At 35.2% G+C, this 24,405-nt stretch overlaps 2 protein-coding genes across 3 annotated transcripts; both read right to left on the bottom strand.

The window, feature by feature from the left end:
* Positions 1 to 3,797: 3,797 nt before the first annotated feature.
* Positions 3,798 to 12,788, bottom strand: LOC132603114 (translocase of chloroplast 90, chloroplastic). Of its 2 annotated transcripts, XM_060316012.1 has the most exons (4): positions 12,199 to 12,788; positions 11,023 to 11,250; positions 9,829 to 9,960; positions 3,798 to 6,486 (listed from the first exon to the last, which is right to left on the bottom strand). In XM_060316012.1, the coding sequence occupies exons 3-4, from the start codon at positions 9,953 to 9,955 to the stop codon at positions 4,220 to 4,222; spliced, it is 2,394 nt and encodes a 797-aa protein (XP_060171995.1). In that variant the 5' UTR covers positions 9,956 to 9,960; positions 11,023 to 11,250; positions 12,199 to 12,788; the 3' UTR covers positions 3,798 to 4,219. The 2 variants fall into 2 exon arrangements, with proteins under 2 accessions (XP_060171995.1, XP_060171994.1); XM_060316011.1 differs by lacking the exon at positions 11,023 to 11,250 and having other exon boundaries at positions 12,199 to 12,787.
* Positions 12,789 to 16,973: 4,185 nt separating this feature from the next.
* LOC132603113 (ubiquitin C-terminal hydrolase 22-like) lies at positions 16,974 to 22,562 on the bottom strand. Its single transcript, XM_060316010.1, has 3 exons — positions 21,363 to 22,562; positions 20,406 to 20,530; positions 16,974 to 18,065 (listed from the first exon to the last, which is right to left on the bottom strand). Exons 1-3 carry the CDS (start codon positions 22,280 to 22,282, stop codon positions 17,308 to 17,310), a joined length of 1,803 nt encoding a protein of 600 aa, XP_060171993.1. The 5' UTR covers positions 22,283 to 22,562; the 3' UTR covers positions 16,974 to 17,307.
* Positions 22,563 to 24,405: the final 1,843 nt, after the last annotated feature.

Below are 24,405 nucleotides of genomic sequence, written 5' to 3'. Positions count from 1 at the left end.
GGTTATCTTCCTTATTTTAACTTTTATGTTGCAACTATTTTATTCTATTTATTACTAATAAAAAATAATATATCTGGACTGATTTGTCCTCCCTAAGATCCATCTCTTTTTGATTAATTATTATTTTATTAATAAGTTTGTATTGAGTATATATTGCAGTGTGAGAGAGTAAAAGAAGAGAGGCCTTCGTTGTGACTGAAAAGTTCGTCACTCTTATGCTTCATTGTAATTGTAATCCGAAGGAAAAGAAAAGATGGTCTTCTTAGACAAATTGTTTAATATTAAAGAGAAGATGGTCTTCTTTTTCTTGCTATTAGACTTATTTGATTATTATACAAAATTACTGTTAGGGTAAAACCTAACAGAATAAATTAAAAAAAGAAGAAGATGGTCTTCATTTAATATTCCTAAGAAAGAAACTTTTAGAGAAGATATTAATGAAATAATAATTAATCAAAAGAGAATGATTTTAGGGGAGGGCAAATAAGTCCAGATATATTATATTTTCATTATTAGTAATAAATAGAATAAAATAGTTGTAACATAAAAGTTAAAATAGGGGAGGTAGCAGTAATATTGCAAACGTGAGGGGAGGTTTATGAAATTTTTCCAAAAGTTATATATAGTACTGTATTAATAAAAAACATGATTCATGCCGGAAAAGTGATTTATTTTCCTTGGTTTATTCAGCTCCTTTTTGTTGTGGAAGTTTTTTATCGAGAGTCTTATCAGTAGATTTGTTAAGTATTACTCCTAATTTGTCGAATATATACAACCACTAAAGTTTTTTTTTTTCCATATGTGTGTCTCTACGGGTTAGTTGAAACAAAAGAAACAAACTTTAACGTCGTCATGCCATCATCCTCGTACCATCGGTTTTGATATCGTTTTGAGGATCTCGTACTAGTCCAAAAATACTATATAACTTAATTTTCTTTTAATTATCGATGCGAGATTAATTTTCTTTTAATTATCGATGCGAGATTTTGTTCGCACATCTCATAAATTATTTCTTCCATTCCCTCTTTTATAAGGACGGAACTAGAAGTCCAGGTACGAATTCGGTTGAACCCAATAGCTATTGTTCAAATATTATATTTGTATTAAAAAATCATTCAATATTTACAACAATCATATACACAATGTAATTCTACAAGTGCGGTTTAATGGGGTAGGATGTCCGCAGACCTTACCCCTACCTATGTACATATATTAAATTTAAAACTCAGTGATTAAATATTTAATATCGTTATTTTAAAATTCATAACCAATAAAATTAAAATTGTGGGCTCTGCCTCTGCTCTTTCAGGCACTATTATATGATTAAAATTTGTCGAAAGTATATTTGTATACAAAATAGATATTTATTATCACAAAAAAGTGTAGTGGCTTTTTATTTTATAACATGGTGTTCACGTGAAGGGTACCTGTTACCTCTCATTAGCACAAGTACGGAATAACTTGTCCACCAAAGCTTAAATAGGTTGGAAGAAATTATGTAGGATTTTTGTTTGTGTCAGATTTTGAACCTGAAACTTAATAATTCTCAACCTACTTCATCGATCTCTCTAAAAAATCTATAAAAATAAATAAATTGTGACTATATGAGTATTATATTATCTACTTATTTGAAATCTGGTAGTTATCTCCCTCCCCACTCTATTTTTCCCAGACCAAGGATTGATTATGCAGTAACAAGAAGTCAGCCTTTTTATGCCACAAAAACTGAAACTGAATCCTACAATAAAATACAAAAAAATAAAACTAAATGGTGAGATAACTTGGCGATGTATGAATAGACCGGTGGAAAAAAACACTAGCAAAGCTAAATACGTAATTGTCTTGGTTAGAAAAGACAACCAGTTGTCTCTATTTTCTCGATTAGCTTAATACATGGATCGGACAACCCCTCAAATTTGCCAGCAAATTTCATTTAGACACTTGAACTATTATTTATTTTAATTTAGTATCTGAACACATGATATAATGTTCCTAGTAAGGACTTTCGGTTCAAATTTTGAGAATCTTTTTGTGCATGATCTCAAATACCCATTACTTAGATAAGTTAACTATTTAAAATATGTCACCTCCTCTGATTATACTACACATCATCTTCAATTGGAAAATGCATGAGGTTTTATGGCTTATTGAGACAAATTCGTATAATTAAAGGAGGTGACATATTTTAAGTGATTACATTATCTATGTAATGGACATTTGAGATATGCGCGAAAAAGAAATTCAAGTGCTTTATAAAAACATTTTATTATGTGTTTAAAATCGATTGGAACAAGCAGTGTGTCAAAATAGTATTTGTTAGGAAGTTTGAGGGCTATATAAGTATTAAGCCTTTTGATTTACCAAGTGACATCATAGGCCAAAATAGTCAAAGGTCCCATGTGTCAATGGGGACAAGACGAGTGGCTTATAAAGAGAAGAAATTATTGTATCAAGAAAGACAATGAAAATCACACATTTGGTCCTTTTGTATGCTGGCATTTTGAATGATGGATTTCTTGTTATACTATAATAATATTTGTGACGTCTTACAATTATATATCCTGCCAACAAAGAAAAGGATTTTGCAGGAATATTCCTTAATTCATTTTTTAAAGAAAAAACTGACCATCACATTCGAGATCATTTTGGTATCTATGTTTTTGCCAGCAATTAGTTGACTTTCTAATTAGTAAAATCAACTACTTATGCTTGGTCAAGATAACTTGTCAGCCCCTTAGGCTATCCTCGAACTTCGCATAAAACATATTACTTTGTGCACCGAGCAATCTTTTTTTATTATAAAAAGGTAAACTTAAAAAAGCTTATCATAATCTTTGTTTTGAATTAGAATTCTCTTATGGGGCCACTTTTGCAATCACATGATATATGATCAGAAAATAAAATAAAACGATAGTAGAAAAATGATTTGGTCATATGTGAACCAAATGACACAGAGCAATCTTGAATTTGACACAAGTCGATTAGTCATTAGGCAACTATAGATACCTGTTCCGTTACAAATTTAGCCACTCGTTGGTATAGAATATCCTAATATGTACTAGCATTAGACAAACATCAGACATTCGGTGTCTTCAGTTTCATATGGTTGAAGTTTATGCATTAACACCACATATCTAAAGTTATCCCAAAGTGAATAGATGTACCGAAAATTTATAAACTTAGCCATAACTTAAACAGTAACAACAAAACCGGATATCTCGCACTTCCCCGTGCAAACTTGGCTTTAGTTAGCATTCTTATTTTTTCATCCAGAAAAATACTGCCTCACGTCCATACTATATGTCTTTAAAGGTTTTTGTGCTCTTTATCTGATAGTCTTGATAATAAAAGAATTTGTTTGAACTATCATTTTTCTTGTCTTAAAAAATTTCACTTAATTGACACCACTAATTAGAGCAGTAAGGGTGAACCTACTTAAGTAATAAATGCTTCTAACTACAGCCTAAAGATAGAAACCTGAAAGCAGCCTGAAAATTAGTTGTCTCAAATTTTATAGTGAATACTAGTACCATGTAAATAAAAGCAATGAATTAAGAAAAAAATAGACCATCAATTTTTCATGATGAAGATATATGAAGACTCAAATTATAGAAGGTCCTCTCACCTCACCCTACATCTAGTTCAAATTCGTGACTTGTGCCTAGCTCACACATCAAATGTTGCCGGAAATATCTCCTGCAAATTTTTGGTCTGACTACCTACCCCACGTTCATTTCAGCAGCAATTCAAATACAAGAAGACTATATCTTTGATTGAATAAGACTTAAAACATCATGGAAGGAGAAAGATTGATGTCATTGCCCAAAAGAACAATAAATCATCTGATACTAGAAAAAAAATCATCCTTCTGGCATCAAAACTAGAATCCTGCTAGCTTTTCCAAGCTAATTGTTATTACAAGAACCGCAGAAAACTTTTGTATGCTCTTCTAAATCAATACTATACAGTTTATTACTCTGATACAAACTACAGCCATCTCAACTTTACCTGACAACAAAAAGAAGTGTCTTTTTTACCTACCCTGGATTTGATAATACTGATCTAACAACAACGAAAACATAGCAACCTTCGCTCATCGCTGAACTGCTTCATGAGAAACACCACCCTAAAAATATGTAGACTACAAGTAAGAAATTACTTTCGCACCTTGAAGCCCTGGAGATGGCGCCTAAAGAAAAATTGATAGGCCCCCTAATATTCATCCCGCTTCCAGGGTATCTTCAACAAGTTGGTCGTTTCTCTTTCTGCGCAACAGGGCTCTTGCGATGGAGAAAAGTGCGATAAAAGCTATTTCCATGCGCTCAGAGCTGCTTGTCTTGATGGAAAACTGGCCCAGTTTCCGGTTATTGAGATTTGCACTCACTGACATGTTTGTACCTCGGCTCACTCTGAAGTCAGTTTGCAAGTTTCCGCTCAAAACCGTTTCTTTGTTAAGAGAAAGAACTGTCATCGAGAGGCTCAGACTTTCATTTCTCACTGGATAATCTCTTCCTCTTAAAGTAGCTATGAAGCTTCCGCCATAAGCTGCTTGTCCAGCACCCCCCATCCGACCAGTGTTCACATTAAACTTCAGTCTCTTTCCAATTGTAAAACTATCTTCACACTTGGCACCGAGAAAATACTTATCCCCGAACGGTATTACAGAAATACCGCATTCAGTGACATTATTTCTTAGGTTTTTTACCTTTGCGTTACTGTGAATAGTGCAGATCAGCTCTTTGTTGGCAGATTGAACATCAAGACCAACCGCGTAAGTGGGCCCACCTGGATTGGTGAAAGCCGCAGCAAATTCAGATTGAATACTGAAGTCTTGTTTGTCCTTGCTCATTTGTCCATTAACCGAGGCAAATACGTTTTTTCGTATTTCTGCACTGCTCTCGAGGTTAATTCCGTCGAAGCTGACGTCATGGTCCCAGCCATGGGGATCGAGGACCGGCCTTGCGAGCCACTGTTCACTGGTGACGAGACACCTGTATCTGTGGATAGGGCAATCTGAATCGAAGCTTGGAGGAATAGCCATATCTGGCAACAGAACTGGCTCTGGCGGGCCCTCCTCAGACCCATCATCCACGGCTTTTCCCTCACTCGAAGAAGAAGAAACTCTCTTTTCTCTCTTTCTACTGGCTTCTTCTATCAGTTGTTTTTTCAAATATAGGGTTTCCCGGTAATCTAATTCGTCGAGATAATCCTTCTTTTGGGGACCACTCAACCTTTCAAACTGAGACTTGGTCAGTATCCGAATAGGAGGCAATTGATCATATTCTTCATCTTCATCATCCGAGTCAAAAAGAAAAACCTCGTCAATTTCATTCTCAGCTCCGTCATGCCTTATCTGAGCACGATGCTTTAGAAAGGATGAGAGAAGATGAGGAAGAGAAGGCAATCGTCCTACATTTGAGGGTCCCACCTTCAGACTGTCTTCAAACTCCAATAGGGTATTAACATCACTTAGAACTTTGGTGCATATGCACAGCAACAATAACTGTGACTTCCACACCTGCCCATTAGGGAGAATTTTCTCTCCGGCATTATTGGTCTTACAATTGGGATCGTTCTCCACCAAAATTACGGGATTTTCAAGCTTCGTGTCAGAGACAGCCCGGTGAATATAATGTTGCACCAAATCCGTGCACGTGGTGACAAAAGATTCATAGTTAACAGGATATCCGTTTGTTCCTTCGCGAAGATTGAAGGAAGAATGAGTCATAACAAGGATGGTATTAAACCAAATTGCAGGACCAAAGACTTCCGTTATAAGCTTCAACAAAGGAAAATCACTGTATCCCGTGTTGATCAAATCCAGGCGCTCAAAATACAGTACCATGTCAGGCTTAGATTTCCTTAGAAATCGTTTCACAGAATGCAAAATCTTCTTGTTTTTCCGGACATTACTGGGTGAGGGGGGCAATAAACCGGGAGTGTCGATAAACGATACTTGGATGCCATTTACTGTTCCCGAGATCTCTTGAATACGGTCGGTACTAGGCTTGAATGCATCGGTTATTGCTTTTGATTGGTCAAATATCGAATTTATGGTTGAACTCTTGCCAACTCCAGTTCTACCCAGTACAAGGATCTTAAATGAGAAATCTAATTGTGGTCGGCCAGCAGCTTCTTGTTCTGCTGCTATTACACGAGCTCTCTCGATTTTAAGATTTGCCCTTTTTAAATCTGATTCTCTTGCCCGTATAAGTGATGCCAGCTGGATCCGGTATAAGACCTTTGATACCAGAAGGTTGTCCTCGGACAGGCCAAAACGTTTAAGAAGGCGCAAGAACTTAATCTGAAGGGCTTCAATCTTTACCACTGGACTAGGCTTCTCATCAACCCTAAAATCCGACTGAAAAGAATCTTCATCCATCCTTTGTTGTGAATGGAAATTATTTGTATTCTGTGTATTCTCCTGATTATCATCGGAAGATTGGATTGTATTGGCTAATGTTGTAACCAAATCGGCAGTGTGAGCTGAACCAAAAAGAGAAAAGAATGCCATCAACGATTTGATACAATAGTGATAGATGTGGAAATTGACAGTCAATTAATTAATAGTGAAGTGCATATGAGTCAGTGTTATTATATACTCCTTCTGTTTTAATTGGTTTGTCTTACTTTCCTTTTTAGTTTGTCTAAAAAAGAATGCCTCTTTCCTAATTTGGCAACTCTTTAATTTCAACATCCCACATGGCATGTTTAAGACCACATGATTCAAAAGTGTTTTTTACTTTCTAAGACAAACAAATTAAATGTAGGGAGTAACATTCAGAAGATTATTACAATAAAGTCCAAAAGGATATGCCAGAGTAAGATGCTATTTCAGTTGACACTAACGAGGGAAGCCCAATACTACATGACAGGATCTGCATGATATGCATATGGGCCCGATCTTATCAACAGATAAAACACTGATACATGTTTTTATTTGCTGTCATTATCTTTTTTACACACGTCAATAATAATTCTGGTCTATTGGTGCTTCTTTTTGTTTTCGCATTACTTAATGTTCTAGGGAACTACAGATCTTTAAGCTTTGGTGCAGTAATGGTATATAAATTTCCTTATCACAACAAAAGAAAGTGTCCAATCTATCTAAACACGTAAAATGTGCCTTAAGAACAAAATTATGGAATTATAGCAGTTACAGAGTACCGCCCCAATAGACCGTTGCACTTCGGATGCGCACACATTAATGGTCTACATAAATAATTTTGATGAAAGGTCTACACAAATAATAAACACACAACAACATGCGGATGACAAACAATGAAGCTAGGAGACTAATTTTTGATAAAAACAATGATCATGATGACCTCTATCATGATATTTTCTCTATCAAACTATCTTTTTCACCATTATTTATTTGCTTCTACTATAACCAATATGATATATATGTCAAATTTTACATCTTAAACACCAGGATTCAAGTACCATCATATAAAATAGATTGCAGGGGGTGCTAGGCATCTGGAATTTGGGTTCAAACCGAATATCAATTGGTTTTACTCTTGTAATCTAAAATGCCAAGCATGTAGTAATTGTTAAGTTGGACACAGTATTTGTGATCAGCAAAAACCAAAACTTCATTTTTATCGATATTAATCAATATAAGAATATTAGAAATATATAGTAAACTAATGAAACAGAAGTCTCCTTTAAATCATTTGTCTAAATTGTAGCCATAATTTGCCTATTCGACCTATATGTGCTTCTAGTAGCAAACTAGTTGATCTCGAGGAATATGTTATGACTGATTTGCAGGGGTCAATGATATTAACTATGATTATATAGAGTATAATTTAATACATTGCTCTCCTCTTTCAGCCAAACAAGAACTCATTAACTAAGCAATTTGAAGCCTAGGACCATTTGGATTTATTTCCTTCTATAATGTAACAAAACCTATAAAGCCTAAAGATGGCATTACCTTACAAGGAAACAGTTTAAAAGTTTAACAATTAGCTACTCGAAAAAGTTATCCCGTACTCCTTGTTGCAACTTGCATGAGAAGGCAAGATTTGGAGTCAGAAAGCATAAGATGAGATAATGTAGAATATCATTCAAAAAACTGGTAGAATTTCTTTTGCCTATTTTAAAGAGAAACGATGTCATACTTCCCTTATGTTTCTTTTAAACGGTTGTAGATCTAACTTCTAACATCTGAAAAAGCTAACCATCTAGCAAATAACATAAAACCAAGCATAAACCAACTTGAATCCCACATGATTGGAACGAAATTAAGTACTTCCCTTTTTATTTTTAATATAATAAAATCTTCAGCTGCTTTTTGTTTCTTTCAACTTTGAAATGGTCCTAAGTAGGGAATTACTATTAAGCATGCAACTATCATGCGCAAGGGTACAAAACACTATAAATGCACGACATATTTTTCAGGTCAACATGCTATCACTTTTTGGAAAACCAACATAGATAAATAGATAAACGAAAAAAGCTACCCACACTCTAAACTTGTCAGAGTTTCTAAAACTCATACATTGTTCAGAAACTTGATCCAACCACCAAAACTTTAGTTTCACCTGCTAATAGAATCTATAGAACATAACCAAATATCAGGTCATTTTGTTAGCTCTCTCTTTATAGCACAAAAACACCATTTCTTGCATCAACCTTCAGAAGATCTCTGCTTAAGAGCATAGAGCAACTTCATCAGGTGGAAAGTCTACATCAAACTCCATCAAGCAAATTAGACATGCTTACACTACTGTATATAGGGGTGTCAAATGGGTGGGTTGGGCTAGATTTGGTCGGGTCAAAATGGGCTGATTTAGTAACTGGGCGGGTCATTACTGGGCTGACATGGGCTAAAGCGGGTCACAACCCAACTAGCCCAATTCTTACTATTTTTTTTTTATTTTTTTTTTGAATGAGCTAAGTTTTAATTTCTTTGTTTGTTCTTCTGTAATTTTTTAAATACCTAATAAAAATGTTTATTTATTTTTCTTTATTATGGCTATATATAATATATCAAATTAAAAAAATGCCTTTTTGTAAATATATTGACAAGGTTTCCATGAGTCAATCTGGGCTACATATCAGACCAATATTTAGATGGGCTGAAATGGGTTGAGCTAAAATGGGCTGAACTAATAAATGGCCTGAACGGGTTGAGGGGGTCTAAGTTTTCATGGGCTAATTTTGCCACCAATAATTGTATATACCCAGAGTGCAAAGCAAAAACCAATAACAAGAAATTAACTTCGGAATTGAAGCTAGAAGACAATCGAAACACCGTAGCCACACTAACAACAACAACAACATACCCAGTATAGTCCCACCCCCACCAGGTAGGGTCTGGGGAGGGTAGAGTGTACGCAGACCTTACCCCTACCTTGTAACGGTAGAGAGGTTGTTTCCGATAGATCCTCGGCTTAAGGAAAGATGAAAAGGAAGCAGTGACAAAGGCAGTAACAGGAGCAAGATAATAAGATAAACAAAATGAAAGAAACAAGCAGGTAGCCCTAGAGATCTAAGAATAAGCAGACGTAAAAAACTACTAATACTCCTGGTACGGATAAGAGATCTGCGCGGCGACCTACTACCCTTTACCCTGATACTCGACCTCCACACCCTCTTATCAAGGGTCATGTCCCAGCTAAGCTGAAGCTGTGTCATATCCTGCCTAATCACCTCCACTAAAGTCTTCTTCAGCCTACCTCTCCCTTTCCTCAGGCCCACCATGGCCACCCTCTCACACCTCCTCACCGTTGCCACACTAACATAGAGTCATATTCCAATGAAATAGCAAGAAAATTATAGGTGAACAATATATAATAGTACATGAAGGAGAATTACCTGGGTGATCAAACTCTTGATCAAGATGTTCCTCTGATAAAAAGCTATCCGATACTAAAAGTGGTCTTGACGAGGCTACTGACTTGGTTATCAACTGTGATAGGACCCAGTCCTTGAAGCTCATCATGTTTTCTGCACACAAGGACAAAGCTTCTTACTATTAATTCAGCTTGCCTCGTTAGGTGACAACACCAACTGAAGATGCACATAGAATTGCATTATCTAAAGAAAGTAATAGCATGCTCCAATAAATAACTACAGAGAATTTCTTATATAGAAGGTTGTGATTGGACCCGTTTGGTAAAGGGAATAATCTCAACATTTGAGAATAATAAACAACACGCAATGTTCAATTGGAATGTGAATATGTGAGCAAGGGTGTGTTTGGTACGAAGGAAAATGTTTTCTTGAAAAACAAGTGGTTTTCTTACTTGTTTTCTAGTGTTCGGTAAGTAAGCAAAAGAATATTATCCCAAAAGCATTTACATGTAATCTAGCAAAACACTATGGGGGTGGGATGAGGTCGGGAGTGAGGGTTCGGGGGTTGGGGGGTGGGATAGTCAAAAGGTGGGGGTTGGGATAGTCAAGGGGTGGGGGGTGGGGGCGTTGGGTGGGTGGGGAGGAGATAATGAACTTGGAATGACACTTATAGGACTTGTTTTCCCTACTTCCTTTAGGGAAGTCATTTTCTCATTTTCAGGAACTTGTTTCCTAGAGAAAATGTTTTCTAATACTCCCTCCATTTCATAATAAGTGACTTTTTAAGCTCATTCACGTCCTTTAAGAAATTGCTCACTCCTAGAAAAGTAGGAGTGTTTTTACTATCTTACCCCTAATCAAGTTTTACTACTTTCTAGAAAAAGAAAATGTAGTTAGTGAATCTTGACTATTTAAATAAGGGTAATCTTGGAAGAATTTGCCCAAAGTCTTCTTGAAATCCTAAAGCACTACTTATTTTGGAAAAAATTAAAATGCCTAAAACACCACTTATCACGGAATGGAGGGAGTAATTTTGACCAACTAAACATGGGAAAATTGGTTCATACTAAACACACCCTAAGTTGGTCCTAGTTACTTTTCGGGGCAAAGTGAAGAGGAGGAGGGGGGACTCTCAAACTGCTTGAATAAGAACGCTACGTCAAAATAATTCCAGGATATTTCAACCAAATTATTGGACCAAATATGGTGATTCACCATGTATTGATCCTGTGGATCAGTCTCCTTCATACTATCAGTATCTTAGTTCACTCTAATGTTTCACAGTTGCAGAAATGCCAAGTAAGGCTATGTACAGTAAGCTCAATGTGCTCCACCCCTTCCCCGAACCTCACACATAGAAGGAGTTCAGTGCAGCGAGCTGCCCTTTTAATATTTCAGACTTGGGATTTATTTGATGAGTGATATTTCCTGCATAAACCATACCTACATGGTAATGGGCGAAACATCAACCAAGAAAACAATAAAGACTCCCTAGTTCAATTTTAGATGTCAAAACCAAAAAAACTACACTTCTAATCCAGGCCTTTTCCTTAACAAAACAAGAAATACATAACCATCAAGAAAACAAGACCTAGTTTAATTTTAGGGATAAGGCATAGAAACACCCCCTAAACTATGGCGAAGTTGCCGACTACACACCTAAACTATGTGGGTGTCCTATAACCCCCCCCCCCCCCCCCCCCCAAAAAAAACCCGAACTTATTTTTTTGTATTATTTACCCCCTTCACTAATTACCTAGTAAAGAAAATAAGTAAAAGCACAGCATGTGCAAACGCGCGCTTATTTTATACTTAAAAAAGGGGTCTTAATGTTTGTTTGCATTGGATTCTTCCCAACTTAAACGACTGGACCCTCATCCTCTTCCTTTTACTGTTACGATCTCCATCTCTTCTTTTGATTTTTTCTTTTCTGAGTCACTTTATGAGGGTCTGGTCGTTTGAGTTTGAAAGAATCAAATAAAAAAAAAAAACCATTAAGACCAATTTTTTTAACTTATTTTCTTTACTAGATAATTAGTGAACGAGGTAAATAATACGAAAAAAAATAATTTTGGGTAAATATTATGAAAAATAAGTTCACAGGGGTCCATAGGATCCCGCATAGTTTAGGCGTGTAGTTGGCTATTTCGCCATAGTTTAGGGGTGTTTCAATGCCTTACACCTTAATTTTAGTACAAGGCAGCTTTCTGAAATAAACCTTAATACAACAACTACTATGTCTCAATGCTAAACTAGTAGGGGTTAGCTATATAAATCTTCAACAATTTATTTGCAAGAAATAAGCAAAGTTCATAAAAATCATCAATTTCCTTCTAGATTTTAACATCCAAGAAAACAGGAAGAGTAAAGAACAAGTGGTCACATACATACCTGGTTAATACTTAACTTCCAATCACCATTAAACAAGAGCTTCAAAACAACCCAAAAATAAACAAGAATCTACTTTTTCTGGTTTATTTACTATATTAAGCAAAACCCATTTCAAAAAATCAAGATAAAACCAAACCCATATGCTAAAACTGGAAGAAAAAAAAAAACTCAAAATAACAATTCAAAGTGAAACTCAAAGGGTATTGAAACTGAAACTGAAACTGAAAATGAAATGGGTATTTCAAAAAAGGGAATTTTAATACCAAGAATCTATTTTTTCTAGTTTATTTACTTAATTAAGAAAAACCCATTTCACAAAATCAAGATAAAACAAAACCCAGATGTTAAAAACTGGAAAAAAAAACAATGAAATGAAACTAAAGGGTATTGAAATTCAAAAAAGAAAAAGAGAATATGGTAAAAAGGGGATTTAAATACCAAACTTATAGGAGAGTTTTAGAATTTGGGTTCGTGGATCGAAATTGATTTTGGAGATACGTGTTTTTGGTTTTTTTTATTATGAGATAAGACACAATCACGATGTTTTGTTGTAGGCATTCTCCGCCCTAAATTTTTTTAGCATATGGTTGTTCTTTTCTTTGTTCTTCGAGATAATGATTTAAAAAAAAAAAAAAAAAAAAAAAAAAAAAAACATATGCACCTGAGTTTTTTTTTTTTTTTTTTTTTTTTTGCGAGTTTCTTATTTGAATTTCCGGGCGTTTGCATTTTTTACTTCAACTATTACTATTTATTTATCAAAACACACATTGAATGTGTAGCTCATTTTTTTTATTTAAAAGAAAGTATCAAAGGACACTTCACGCAAATAATTAAAGGAACTAATTGAAAAAAATAATTTAAAAAGTAAGAGATAATGGGTTAAAAGACACCCGAAGTATTACTTTTTTGCGAGTTTCCAGCATCATCATGATAATAGTCGAGGTGTGTTTTGATAAATAGTTGGTGATACTTTAGGTGTATTTTTGATAAATAGTTAGTGATAGTTTAGATAGAAAACACAAACTCCTGATAATTCGAGTAGAAACTCATAAAAAAGTAATAGATATATTTTTTACCATTATCTCTTGTTTTTCATTTCATTTGTCCTGTTTCCACATTGAAAAAAAAAAAAAACATTAGGCTTCATTTAGTCTCTTAGAAAGTGAAGATGAACTAACTATAACGAGTCCAAGAATCTCTCACAATTTTTTGTTTTACTCTATGGTTTATGGATTCGTACTCTAGTTATGACATTTGAGTGCAGTAATAAATGGTAGAATGCTTCATTTTCTTTGTAACTGAAATGAATGAATGGGGCTATAAACAATAATTACATGTAGTTTTTCTTTTATTTCACGCTATCTTTGGTTTTAACGTGAGATTTTACATAGATTACCTTATATTTTAGGTTGAATACACATGTAGTCCTTTAAACATGACCGAATTTTCCTCTTAGACACCTATAGTAAGACTTGTTTCTATTGAACACTTGACGTCTACTAAAACTGTGTCATTTGAACACAAATTTAACAATTCTAAACAAACTAGAGAGCATGATATTTACTCGCCAGTGACATGGTAGAGCAAACCAATTAGATTCGATTTTCAAACCAAATTCTAATTCTTCGAGTTGAAAACTCAGCAAAAATGAAAGTTTTGTGGTGAGATGGTAGAAATAATCCTTACAATTTTGAACAGACAATTATATGCTTTGACATTTTAAAATTAATATGAATCCAAATTCCTTCTTTTTAGTTCTTCTTCTATCACTGATCAAAATCAAAAATGCCAGAAATAGCTTTCTGATTCTATAATGAAAAGGACATAGACCAAAAACAAAAAAAAAAATCGAACAAAGGGAGAAGAAAAAGCAGTTACGAAAACAAGATGGAATACTTCACAATATTTTTTTTCCTCCTCCACAAAATATTCATTACCCAATATTTTAACATTGTATTTAGAGATTTATTTTTGTTTGAGATGATGAGTTTTATTCCAGAACCTCCAGGATTAAACTTTGTGGAGGAGTTAGAATTTATGGTCGTAGCTAGTGCTTGTGTGTAATGGAGGCGTCTGAATAAGTGAGAGCAAGGCATTGCTCATACATAATTAACTTTGTCCGCAAATCGTCAAAGTTAATCGAACCTCCAAAATATGTAGCAGCAGTAACAAAGTTATCATATTTATCATCCAAGCCTTCAAACACATATTCAATCAATTGTTGTTCAGTTAGTGGAGTATTAATAGCGGCCAAAGAATCTCCAATATTCTTAACTTCACGAAGATAAGCCTCCATAGATTCAGTTGAAAGTTTATTGAGATTAGAAAGTTCTCTCTTTAACTCCATAGTTATAGCCATGCTTGCAGTTAGGAATCGTTTGTGTAGGTGATCCCAAATTTGATAGGAATGTGTGAGATCACATACCTCCACCAAATAATCACCTGAGACTGTGGAAAAAAGCCATGAACAAACAGTTTGATCAGCACTAAGCCATTGCTTATACACCAGGTTTGAATGAGGATGGCCAGAATTGTCAGTGATCAATTGAAACGGGGGTTGGCTAGCCAGGGTTTGAAGAAAAAAATTGAAGTGTGGCTCTGATACCATGTGACAGAATCAAAGATGAGATGGTTGGAAGGTCTTTACCAATTGGGAATCCTGGGTCTCATATATATAATAGAGAATTAAACATCCAATATACATATGGTTTCCTTATACAAGAAGGACTAAAATATCCCCTATCAATCAGAGTAGGAAAGGAAACCAAAGTCATTCGTCTGTGAAATTTTTTAGCATGATAACAAGAGTCACAAAACAAAGATTAGTCTAAGGAGATGAGAATGATAGCCTACTTATTATTACACTTAGCTAAGATGATAGCCTACTTATTATTACACTTAATTAAGATGATAGCCTACTTATTATTAAACTTAACTAAGGAGTTAGGTAGTTGAGACTTAAATGTGTCATCAAAGCTAGCTACTTGCCACACTTTTCCTTGCAACAAATTAATAAGGCATCAACATGCATGATGGATAACTCATAACTCTCTCTTCATAAGTACTAAATCACAATATTTTGGAGCAAGATTCAAAAATTCAAAAAAAAAAAAAAAAAAAGGGGGTATTTTTATTCCCGTAATACATATCCATACCACATATAATCTCGCCTACATTTGCATATGAAATATGAACCCAAAATAATTATCAATGCATTGGGTATATTTCAACACATAAATAGGTGTAAGCTCAAAGAAGTTTTGCACTTGTATTTTTCACAAAAAAAAAATATATATATATATATATATATATATATTTTTCATGTAAAATATTTTTTCAGAAATAATCTTCAATAGTTTCATTAGCGAGTAGAATATATTTTTCAAACAAAAGCGTATGTTGAAGATTAACCACGATATGAGGAAATCAGATAGTATTATTGTCCAAGTGTTAGTTGGAGTCTAGAATAACGTAATATAAACGTATTTTTAAAAAAAATTACAATATTTACTATTAATAAATACTAGAGAATAACTTTCATTTTTTTGAAAATGACATTCATAATTTGTTTCATGTACATAACTAGTAATTGAGGAGATAATAGAACATTGGAAGGCTTAACGCATATGCGGCCCCCTAAACTTATCTTTTTTTTTAATTTTGGCACATCAACTAAGTGTTATTCCTGTTGAACCCCTGAACTCGTCCTCAAGTGTGTCTATCAAACCCCCTAAATCTGATTTTTATTAGAAGCAAAAAACTAAATTCGGGAAATGAAGGTGGAGTAATATTTTAGACATGTGTTAAGCTATTTTTTAGGTCATGGATGTATCGGTTTCTGTTGGTTCTGCTCTTCTACTGCCAGCTTAATTAAGAGCTACTCTTTTTTTTTCCTTTCAATTGATGTTAATATTAGCTAAAATATGACATAATTAAATTAGAATATATATTAGGATGTTGCTACATTAAAAATGGAATACTATATAAGTCGGATTGTGTTTGATAGACACATTTGATGACAAGTTCAGGAGTTCAATAGGAACAACACTTAGTTGAGATGCCAAAATGGAAAAAAGGGACAAGTTTAGGGAGCCGAATATGCATTAAGCCACATTAGAAAGTATGTTTTAAACATGGAGCCATTTGTCAATTTCTCAAGGCTCCATGTTAAACATGTTTTAAAGACGCATGTATTTGACACTAAAGCAAACGTTTTCTTAAAATAATATTTTTCAATGAAGATGTAACTGAACAATATTTTATAAAAAAAAATATTTGAATTGGAGAATAATCTGCATTGAAAATTTGATAAAAAAAATTTTAGTGTTAAAAATTGATAATAATGTCTCAAGGGGTGTTAAAATTTGATAATAGTGTCTCAAGGTATGTTTAATATGACATGCTGTGTCTCTGAAGAAGTCATTTTTTTTCTTCTGAGCTACCAGAAAATGCATCAGTTTAGAAGATAAAAATAACTAATACATGAATTACTAAACCCTGCATAACTAATCATGACATTATTAATACTTGCATAACTCTAATCAGCAACCAAATGACCCCATAGTGCTTTAAAATTGTCAAACCGGTCCTTAATTGTCAGAATGTTGGATATATAATTTGCTATATTGCTGATCTATTGGTAATCCATTGCTTGTTGAATGAAAGGCAAAGTTCAAAAAACCACTCACCAGCAGCTCAACGTAGCATTGAGATGCCAGAGGGCCTGGACAAGAACTGTGTCCAAAAAGATTGAAACTTGAATATCCAAGAAAAAAGGCATGAAAGGTGTAACAGGTTTCTTCTCCTTGAAGTTGCTATTATTACTTTTCTATGGTTAGTCACAAAAAATAGAAAGGTTACACTAATTATCTCTTTTGCAAGGGATAACATATTCTGTTGCCAAAATTTCCTGAATGTAGGAGAGTGCGCCTTTAAAATTCAGGCTAAGATTACACTCCAACTGAACATCGAAAACTCAAAACAGCAGCGCTCTGGAACAAAAATATCAGCTCGATCCCTTTTTTTGGCAAACAATGTCTACATAACCCGATCTTATGGGTGCTGCATTGGTACTTCGCGAATAGTACGCTGCTGCTGGTTTCTTTCTAGCTAACCTTGTTTTTCACTAGCCTTGTAGTACAACATTTTCTGCACATAGAACATCATGTATCCTTGTGCAGCTCTGACGATGTTCTCGCTCACCTGAGTGATCCAAGCATCATCACATTTGTACCATTGGTTACTTAACCTCAGATATGTTACGTAATGGCCAGCATCAAGTTTACCGGTATGGGTGATGACAGCAAACAGCTCAAATTCCGAGGACGATTCACAGGGCGCGTCTTGCTCGTCCCCGTCAAAGGAGAAGATTCTATTTCCAAATCGACTCCTTAATATCGATGAAGAGAGGTAAGGTGACATGTCCAAGGAAAAAGGAAACTGTAGGTAGTGATCAACCTTCCTTGACATTTTCTTAATCACGGAATGCTCGAACCTTTTGATATGGAAGCAAGAAACCAAAGGCAGCTTTCTTATCGACATCTGTTTAAGAGATTCCTGTCTCACTTGACAATGTTGGCAGAAGAACTTCTGATCAGAACCCAATTTCTCAGGTCTTGTAAAATGATCTAAACATCCCCTCAGCGTAGAAAGTCGACCGTTTTGGCTAGACTTTCCGGGTTCTGCTTCTTTTTTGTGAGACTTCTTTGATGTCATCTTTGTTGAACTCCCCTGGCTCAGTTCCAAGTCCAATGAGATGTCTATACATGGATCATATGTAGTAGATGTGAAGCCACAAGCTGTACACATGACATCAGACCGCAAGATTCCAGAAAATACTCTATGAGCAATGCAACAGTCCCCGCTTCCTGCGCCAAAGAAAAAGATCCGGTAAGATAAGCTCACAAATGACAAAAGGCAATACTCCAAATAAGTTACATATAGTAACACACTTTATATACACCGCTTAAAATGCTCGACACACTTCATAAAAAGCAAAAGACTCTATTCATGTCATAAAGTTTTCTGAGCTATTGCAAAACAAAACAACAATACTCCTAAGTGGAAAGGCAATCAACACAATGAGTAGCTAAAATTAATGGAGTACATTTGTCATTACAACAACAACAACATACCCAGTGAAATCCCACATAGTAGGAAGTACATATGACATTAACGTAAAAAAGTCAGAAAAAGAAGTATTGTCTTGCAAGGCACATTAATTGCCTTGAAAACTCTATTACTAAAAACTATAGGCTATTGCTCCTTGTATTCATTATTTAACTGCAATAACCAGGTTTCAGCTAAATTTTGTAAACTGAGCAGACTATCTTATTATCTCAGATTCTCAGTTCTAGCTCTGTACATTACTTAATCCTCCAATTAAGAGGAATGAGTATAGGTTTGAATTTTCTCAATCATAGTACATATGGCTTGAGCTATCTTGCTCGGACTCTTCAAAAATGTTGCCGCACCTGTGTCGGATCCTCCCAAAATGCACTACTTTTGGAGAATCCGACATGCTGGCATTTTTGAAGAGTCCAAGCAACATAGAACTTAAATAAAATTAACGCAACAAATTTACCATATCACAAATGAATTGCTGCTAAAGAGTCAGCCCTCTAACGATTGCTCTTCTAAAGAAATGCAAGGTACCAAGACGATCCACAAGAACAATATGACATGGGGCTTTAGACAAAATGACAAAGCATAGTTGTCAACCTAGTAAAGACTTCAAGCTTTCTTGAAGGTTGTGATCAGCTCTCTTGACAGTAAGACCCTAAAACATAGTAAAAGTGCGAGTTAATACGAGAATTATTGTAGTAAAAGAAAACTCCTATGTTGAAATCAAAAAGACTAACCAAACTGAGACTTACTCAGGAGAGTAGGAGGAAATCATTTCGCTTTTGTGAAACATCTCTAAGCCTGATAGCAAATGTCAACTGGTTTATTGCCTATGGCAAAGAAAGGACCTAACCACAACCTGCAGTCAAATATCACTATCCTTTTTCAGTGACGACGGAAGTTTGGATCGCCATGAGAGATGAGATTCTAGAACAACAAAGATAAGATCCTAAGTTCCTATCAAGATGCTTGAATACATTATTCTACTTCGGCAGAGATTGCCCCTTTCACCCCCTCCTCCCTCTAAGAAAAATTCAATTCACCTGCTGAGGTACCAGACCTTTGCAAGTAACTCCTAAAATTTCAGTAATCCACTTATTTAGTTATTTGAGTTTTTTAGATTTATGTTAACAATATTTTCACTCTACAGCAAAATAAATTTTGATTTCAATGATTGGTCTAATAAGGTTACCAACTGGTTAATGTAGACCAATTTTATAACAATGAAAAATCGAGTCTAACACATAGAAACTTTGCAACTACCATATGTCTATGAAACATAAGGCTAGAAAGCCAAAAGCAAACTTTCCATCTATGGTATCATGAGAAAGATTGAAGACTTCTCAAATTTAACTCTACTAATCAAGCATATTACAGTAAGGAATTTGTTACTGCAAAGGAAAAATAATGTAAATATCGTATTTTGGTGATCTACTAATAAAAAAAAGCCTATAAAACTCTGGAAGTCTTGAAATGTCTAAATACTTAAAACATTTAGATGTCCTTTAGTGGTTTTAGCTTCTTTTCTTTTTTTGTCTTTGTGTGTGTGCCCATCACACTCATTTTGATATATACTCCCTCCGGATCAAAAAGAGAGTCAAAAAGAGTGCCCACTTATCAAATCAAAAAAGAATTAACCTTATTTTCCCATATTCGCCCCTATTAAGTGCTATGTGATCAAATCCCAATACCATTTTAATTAGGGCCAGTTTAGTCAAATTACCTATTTTTTCTAGGAGTTGATATTTTCTTGAGGGGTGTGCAAATGGCTAAGCGGACACTTTTTTTATCCAGAGGGAGTATTACTTAATGCTTTAGGTACTAGGGCTTATGTTTCTGACAGCAGAACCTAAATTCTTACAGCATACTTCATTGAAAAAGATTTTTTTTACAGCACAGCATTACTTATCACAATTGAAAATAGCCTCAGCATTTTGTACAAGAACTCGTGTCAAGTTCAGATATGCATACAACAAAAAAGACTGCCAAAAAGCAACTAACATACCCGAATAACAGGGATTTTAGGTGATGGGGGAGAAAGGATGGGCAACTAACAGACACACTTAATGCAACAAACAATTTACCTGGACTCTGGGTCTTTCCCTTATCATTCTGCATTCTTTCATGAATCCCATCAAGCACGGAAATGAAAAACTCATGAGCATCCTGCTGTTCATAACTTGCAAGATTTGATGCATGCTTCCACCAGCTGTTCCGGACAAAATTTTACATCTGTCAAAATCAGATACAACATAGACTGCAACTAGATACTCAAAAAAGAAAATCTACATCCAATTAAACAAACTACATCCGCATTATATCACATACACTACCAGAAAATCTCACTTTTATTCATGGAAAAAGGTGATATGCACAACTTTTGTTAATGAGGTAAAAAAGGGCGAAAACGCTTTTCTTGAGCCGAGGGTCTATCAGAAACAGCCTCTCTACCCCACTAGGGTAAGGGTAAGGTCTGCGACTCTGCGTACACCCCACCCCATCATCCCCATACCCAACTTGTAGGATCACACGGGGTGAGTTGTTGTCATTGAGGTAAAAAGGGTAATATATACAACTCCAACAATTAAAATTTAATCTTGCCCCTATATCATTAGAAAAGAAGAGCACAACCAACCTAAACTAATGAACCCTTTGACTAAATATCACTCTCTATGCCAGAGGTGGATCCAAAATTTGGAGTCAGGGAATTCAGAGCGGGTGTAGTCTATTATATATACATTATTCGCCTCTATTCTATGCAATCATACAACAGTTCCTACAACAAAGCCAAACATGATCTCAACAACAAAAACAACATACCCAATGTAACCTCATAAGTGGGGTCTGAAGAGGGTAGGATGTATGCGGACATTACCCCTATCTTTGTGGGGTAGAGAGGTTGTTCCCAATAGACCCTCGGCTCAAAAGAAATGTATTCAACACAGGATTGTACGAAAAATAAAACAGCAAAACAGCAAGATACAAAACAACTGCAGCAACATATAGTAAAACAAACAAACAAAAGCCGACGAAATGCAGACCTGTAGAGGAACTTTGCTGGACTAATCGGGGTCCGATTGCCTGAAAAAACCGCCGAAAACATTGCATCCAAATCACAAGCCAAACACAACATAGAGTTATTATTCTTGTTAGCACCATCACCACCACCACCACCACTACTACTACTCCTCGTTACGACGCTACTATTCTTCCTCTGGCAATAATATCTATTATGCTTATCACTCAAGAAATAATTCCTCAATGGTGGTGTATGTAACAATGCTTGTAATACTGAATTCATAAAACAAGTATTTCCAAGATTATTAAGTCCTCTTAAACCCCATTGTACTAATTCTTGTGTTGTTGTTGTTTCATCATTGCTTATAATTTGACTTGGAAATGGACTCGAATTACCGACAATCAAGACTTGCTCTTGCACCTCCGGTGTCCACGGCTTGTACTCCACGCGCCGCCTCTTCGGCGTGTTCTCCTGCGCGTGCTCCCCACGCTCCTCGGTTTGGGCGAGCACGACCGCGGCGTCGAAGTCTCGGTCGTAGACCTGATCACCGCACGCGCCGCAGTAGAGCTCGGCGCGTGAGATGTCGACCGCAATGTTGTGGAGCGAAGGATCGGAATCTGGCGCGTGAGACGGCGCGTGGACGGGACAGAAGACCATAGCGCACGTGACGCAAGCGTACAATCGCAACGGCGCGTGTGGAGGAGTTTTTTCGCACGCGCCGCAACGAATCAACTCTGGATCGCGTAGGATTGACGCGCGGCCAAATGGTTTAACTTTGACGCAGTTAGGGAAGTTGCGAAACGGGTTTGACCCGAATTTAGATCGGAGCTCCGATAAATGCTCACATGAACCAGTACTAGATCCGTTTTCCGTTTCGGATTCGGGTCGGGTATTACCGATTGAAGAATGGATCAGATGATGATTCTCGTTGTTGTTAGACATTGGAGATGGAAATGAAAGGGCAAAATGGGAATAAACTGAACAATTAGTATTAGAGAGTGAAGCTTTTTGTAATCTAATAGATCATATAGATGAATGTTAAGAAACTTCATGGATCAAATTAAACAAGTAAAAGTTAAAAAAAACATTTATGGAGTTTTTTTTTTTTTTTAAAATAAAAAAAATCGAAGTGTTTCAAGTTTGGATCTGTGAATAAAAATTTTCAGTCACTGATAGAAACAAGAATGGAGGAGAGGGTTGGGGTGTGGGGGTGGGGTTGGGGTTGGGGTAGGGGGTGGGGGTTGGGGGGTGAAGGTGATTTTTCTTTTGGTGGTATTTGTGAAGAGTTTTGATGCAAAAAGGAAGGAGGTTGTTTGGGGAAACTTTGTATTTTCTTGAATTGGATTAGACAATTTTACTTTTGCTTCTTTTTGGGGTTGTTTTTCTTTTCTTTTTAATTTGTTATTACCCCTTTTTGCCTTTTTCTTTTCTTTATGAAAAGTTTAATTAAGTATTTAATTGGCCAAATAAATTGACAATTCACTTATAATTGTATCATGACAAGTTTAGGAGGTTGTTTGTCGTTGTACCGAGGGTCTACTAGAAATAATCTTCCTACCTCCCAAGGTAGGAATAAGGTTTGCTTACACTCTATCCTCTCCAGACCCCGCTTTGTAAGATTTTACTAGGTATGTCATTGTTGTTGTTATTGTGGGTATGTCATTGTGGTTGTACAAGTTTAGGAGGTTGTCTATTTTAGCTAGAGAATAAAGAGAAAGAAAAAATTACTTTAATATTTGCACGCTCAACTCTAAGCAAAAAACATTCGGCATGACATGTTTGCACAAGGTGTTCAATAAACACATTTTGGATACACGCTAAGTGTCTTATAAGAAATAACGACAATTGATGTGTCTAAATGAAAAGACATAGCAACGTTAGGAGTTTGTTTATGTAGTTGGCTAGAAACGAAAGAGAAAAATTACGGTACATTTCAATTATTCACACACTTAAGTGAAAATTACACATTTTGAATAGACATTGTAAAAAAATAATCTCAATTGAGGTACTTGAATGAATAGATGTGGTAACTTTAAATTGGACTGGATTTGTTAGTGTTAGATTATGTTGAAGATTATAGAGATTGCCATAATTTGTAGGCAAATTTATCTTAGTGATACTAAATTCGACAATCTCAACTCTCAAGGTCAATATATGATGAACTTTTTCTTTCTCTTTTCCATGTAGTTGTTTGCTTGAAATGTGGACTATTACTAACTCTAGAATATCGACTTTTGAGACAGTGTCATGAAAATTTTAGTGAAGGGGATTGTTGCATGTTTCCTATTTGATTAACATTTTTCCTCTAAAGTAAAGGAGAAAAGATGTATTTTTTTCAATTTAATCATTCAATATCAACATTCATTGTCATAACTCATAATTAATTCGGATTCGTATTGGATAGACTCACTAAGGGGATAAAGTACTTCCTACCAAAAAATAAAAGATTTTGAATTTTTAAAATTTAATCCGAAAAATCAAATTAAGGACAAAGAAATTTCAATAATCTCATTCCACACGCGTTGGCAAGATGAAAAGATAGTATGAGTTTAGTTTCATAAAAAATATGTAATAAGTATTTTTTAAGAAAACCCTTGTCAAAAGCATATAAAACTTACTGTACAAAATGAATTTGTACTTATTTTGGTACAAACTCTATAACCAACTTTTTACTGACTTAAAAGTTTTTTTTTTTTTTTTTTGGTGTATATTCTTTTCACGAAGTATCTTAACCAAAGTCTAGAATCCTATGACACAAAGTGCAAGACAAATAATTTGAGAATCAGGGACCTTAATAAGTACATTTTCTTTGAGCAAATAATTTCATAGTTTTGGGGACCAAAGAAAGGACCTACCAATACAAAGAAATGAATTAATGAAGTAGATGGTCCTATCAATGGATCCTTATTTCAAGGCTCCATTATGGTCAAAAGGCCTTCTCCAACTTGTTCAATAACCCCAAAAGCTATTCCTTTGTTTAACTTTTCAATTGCAATAATTTTTAATTATTTATTGCTCCTTATATTTCATTTATATGATGGAATTTGACTGATTTTTTTTTTTGA

This window comes from Lycium barbarum, chromosome 7, assembly GCF_019175385.1.
Source record: "Lycium barbarum isolate Lr01 chromosome 7, ASM1917538v2, whole genome shotgun sequence".
In the NCBI taxonomy this organism is placed as follows: Eukaryota; Viridiplantae; Streptophyta; class Magnoliopsida; order Solanales; family Solanaceae; genus Lycium; species Lycium barbarum.
This window is presented reverse-complemented; position numbering and strand designations above follow the sequence as displayed.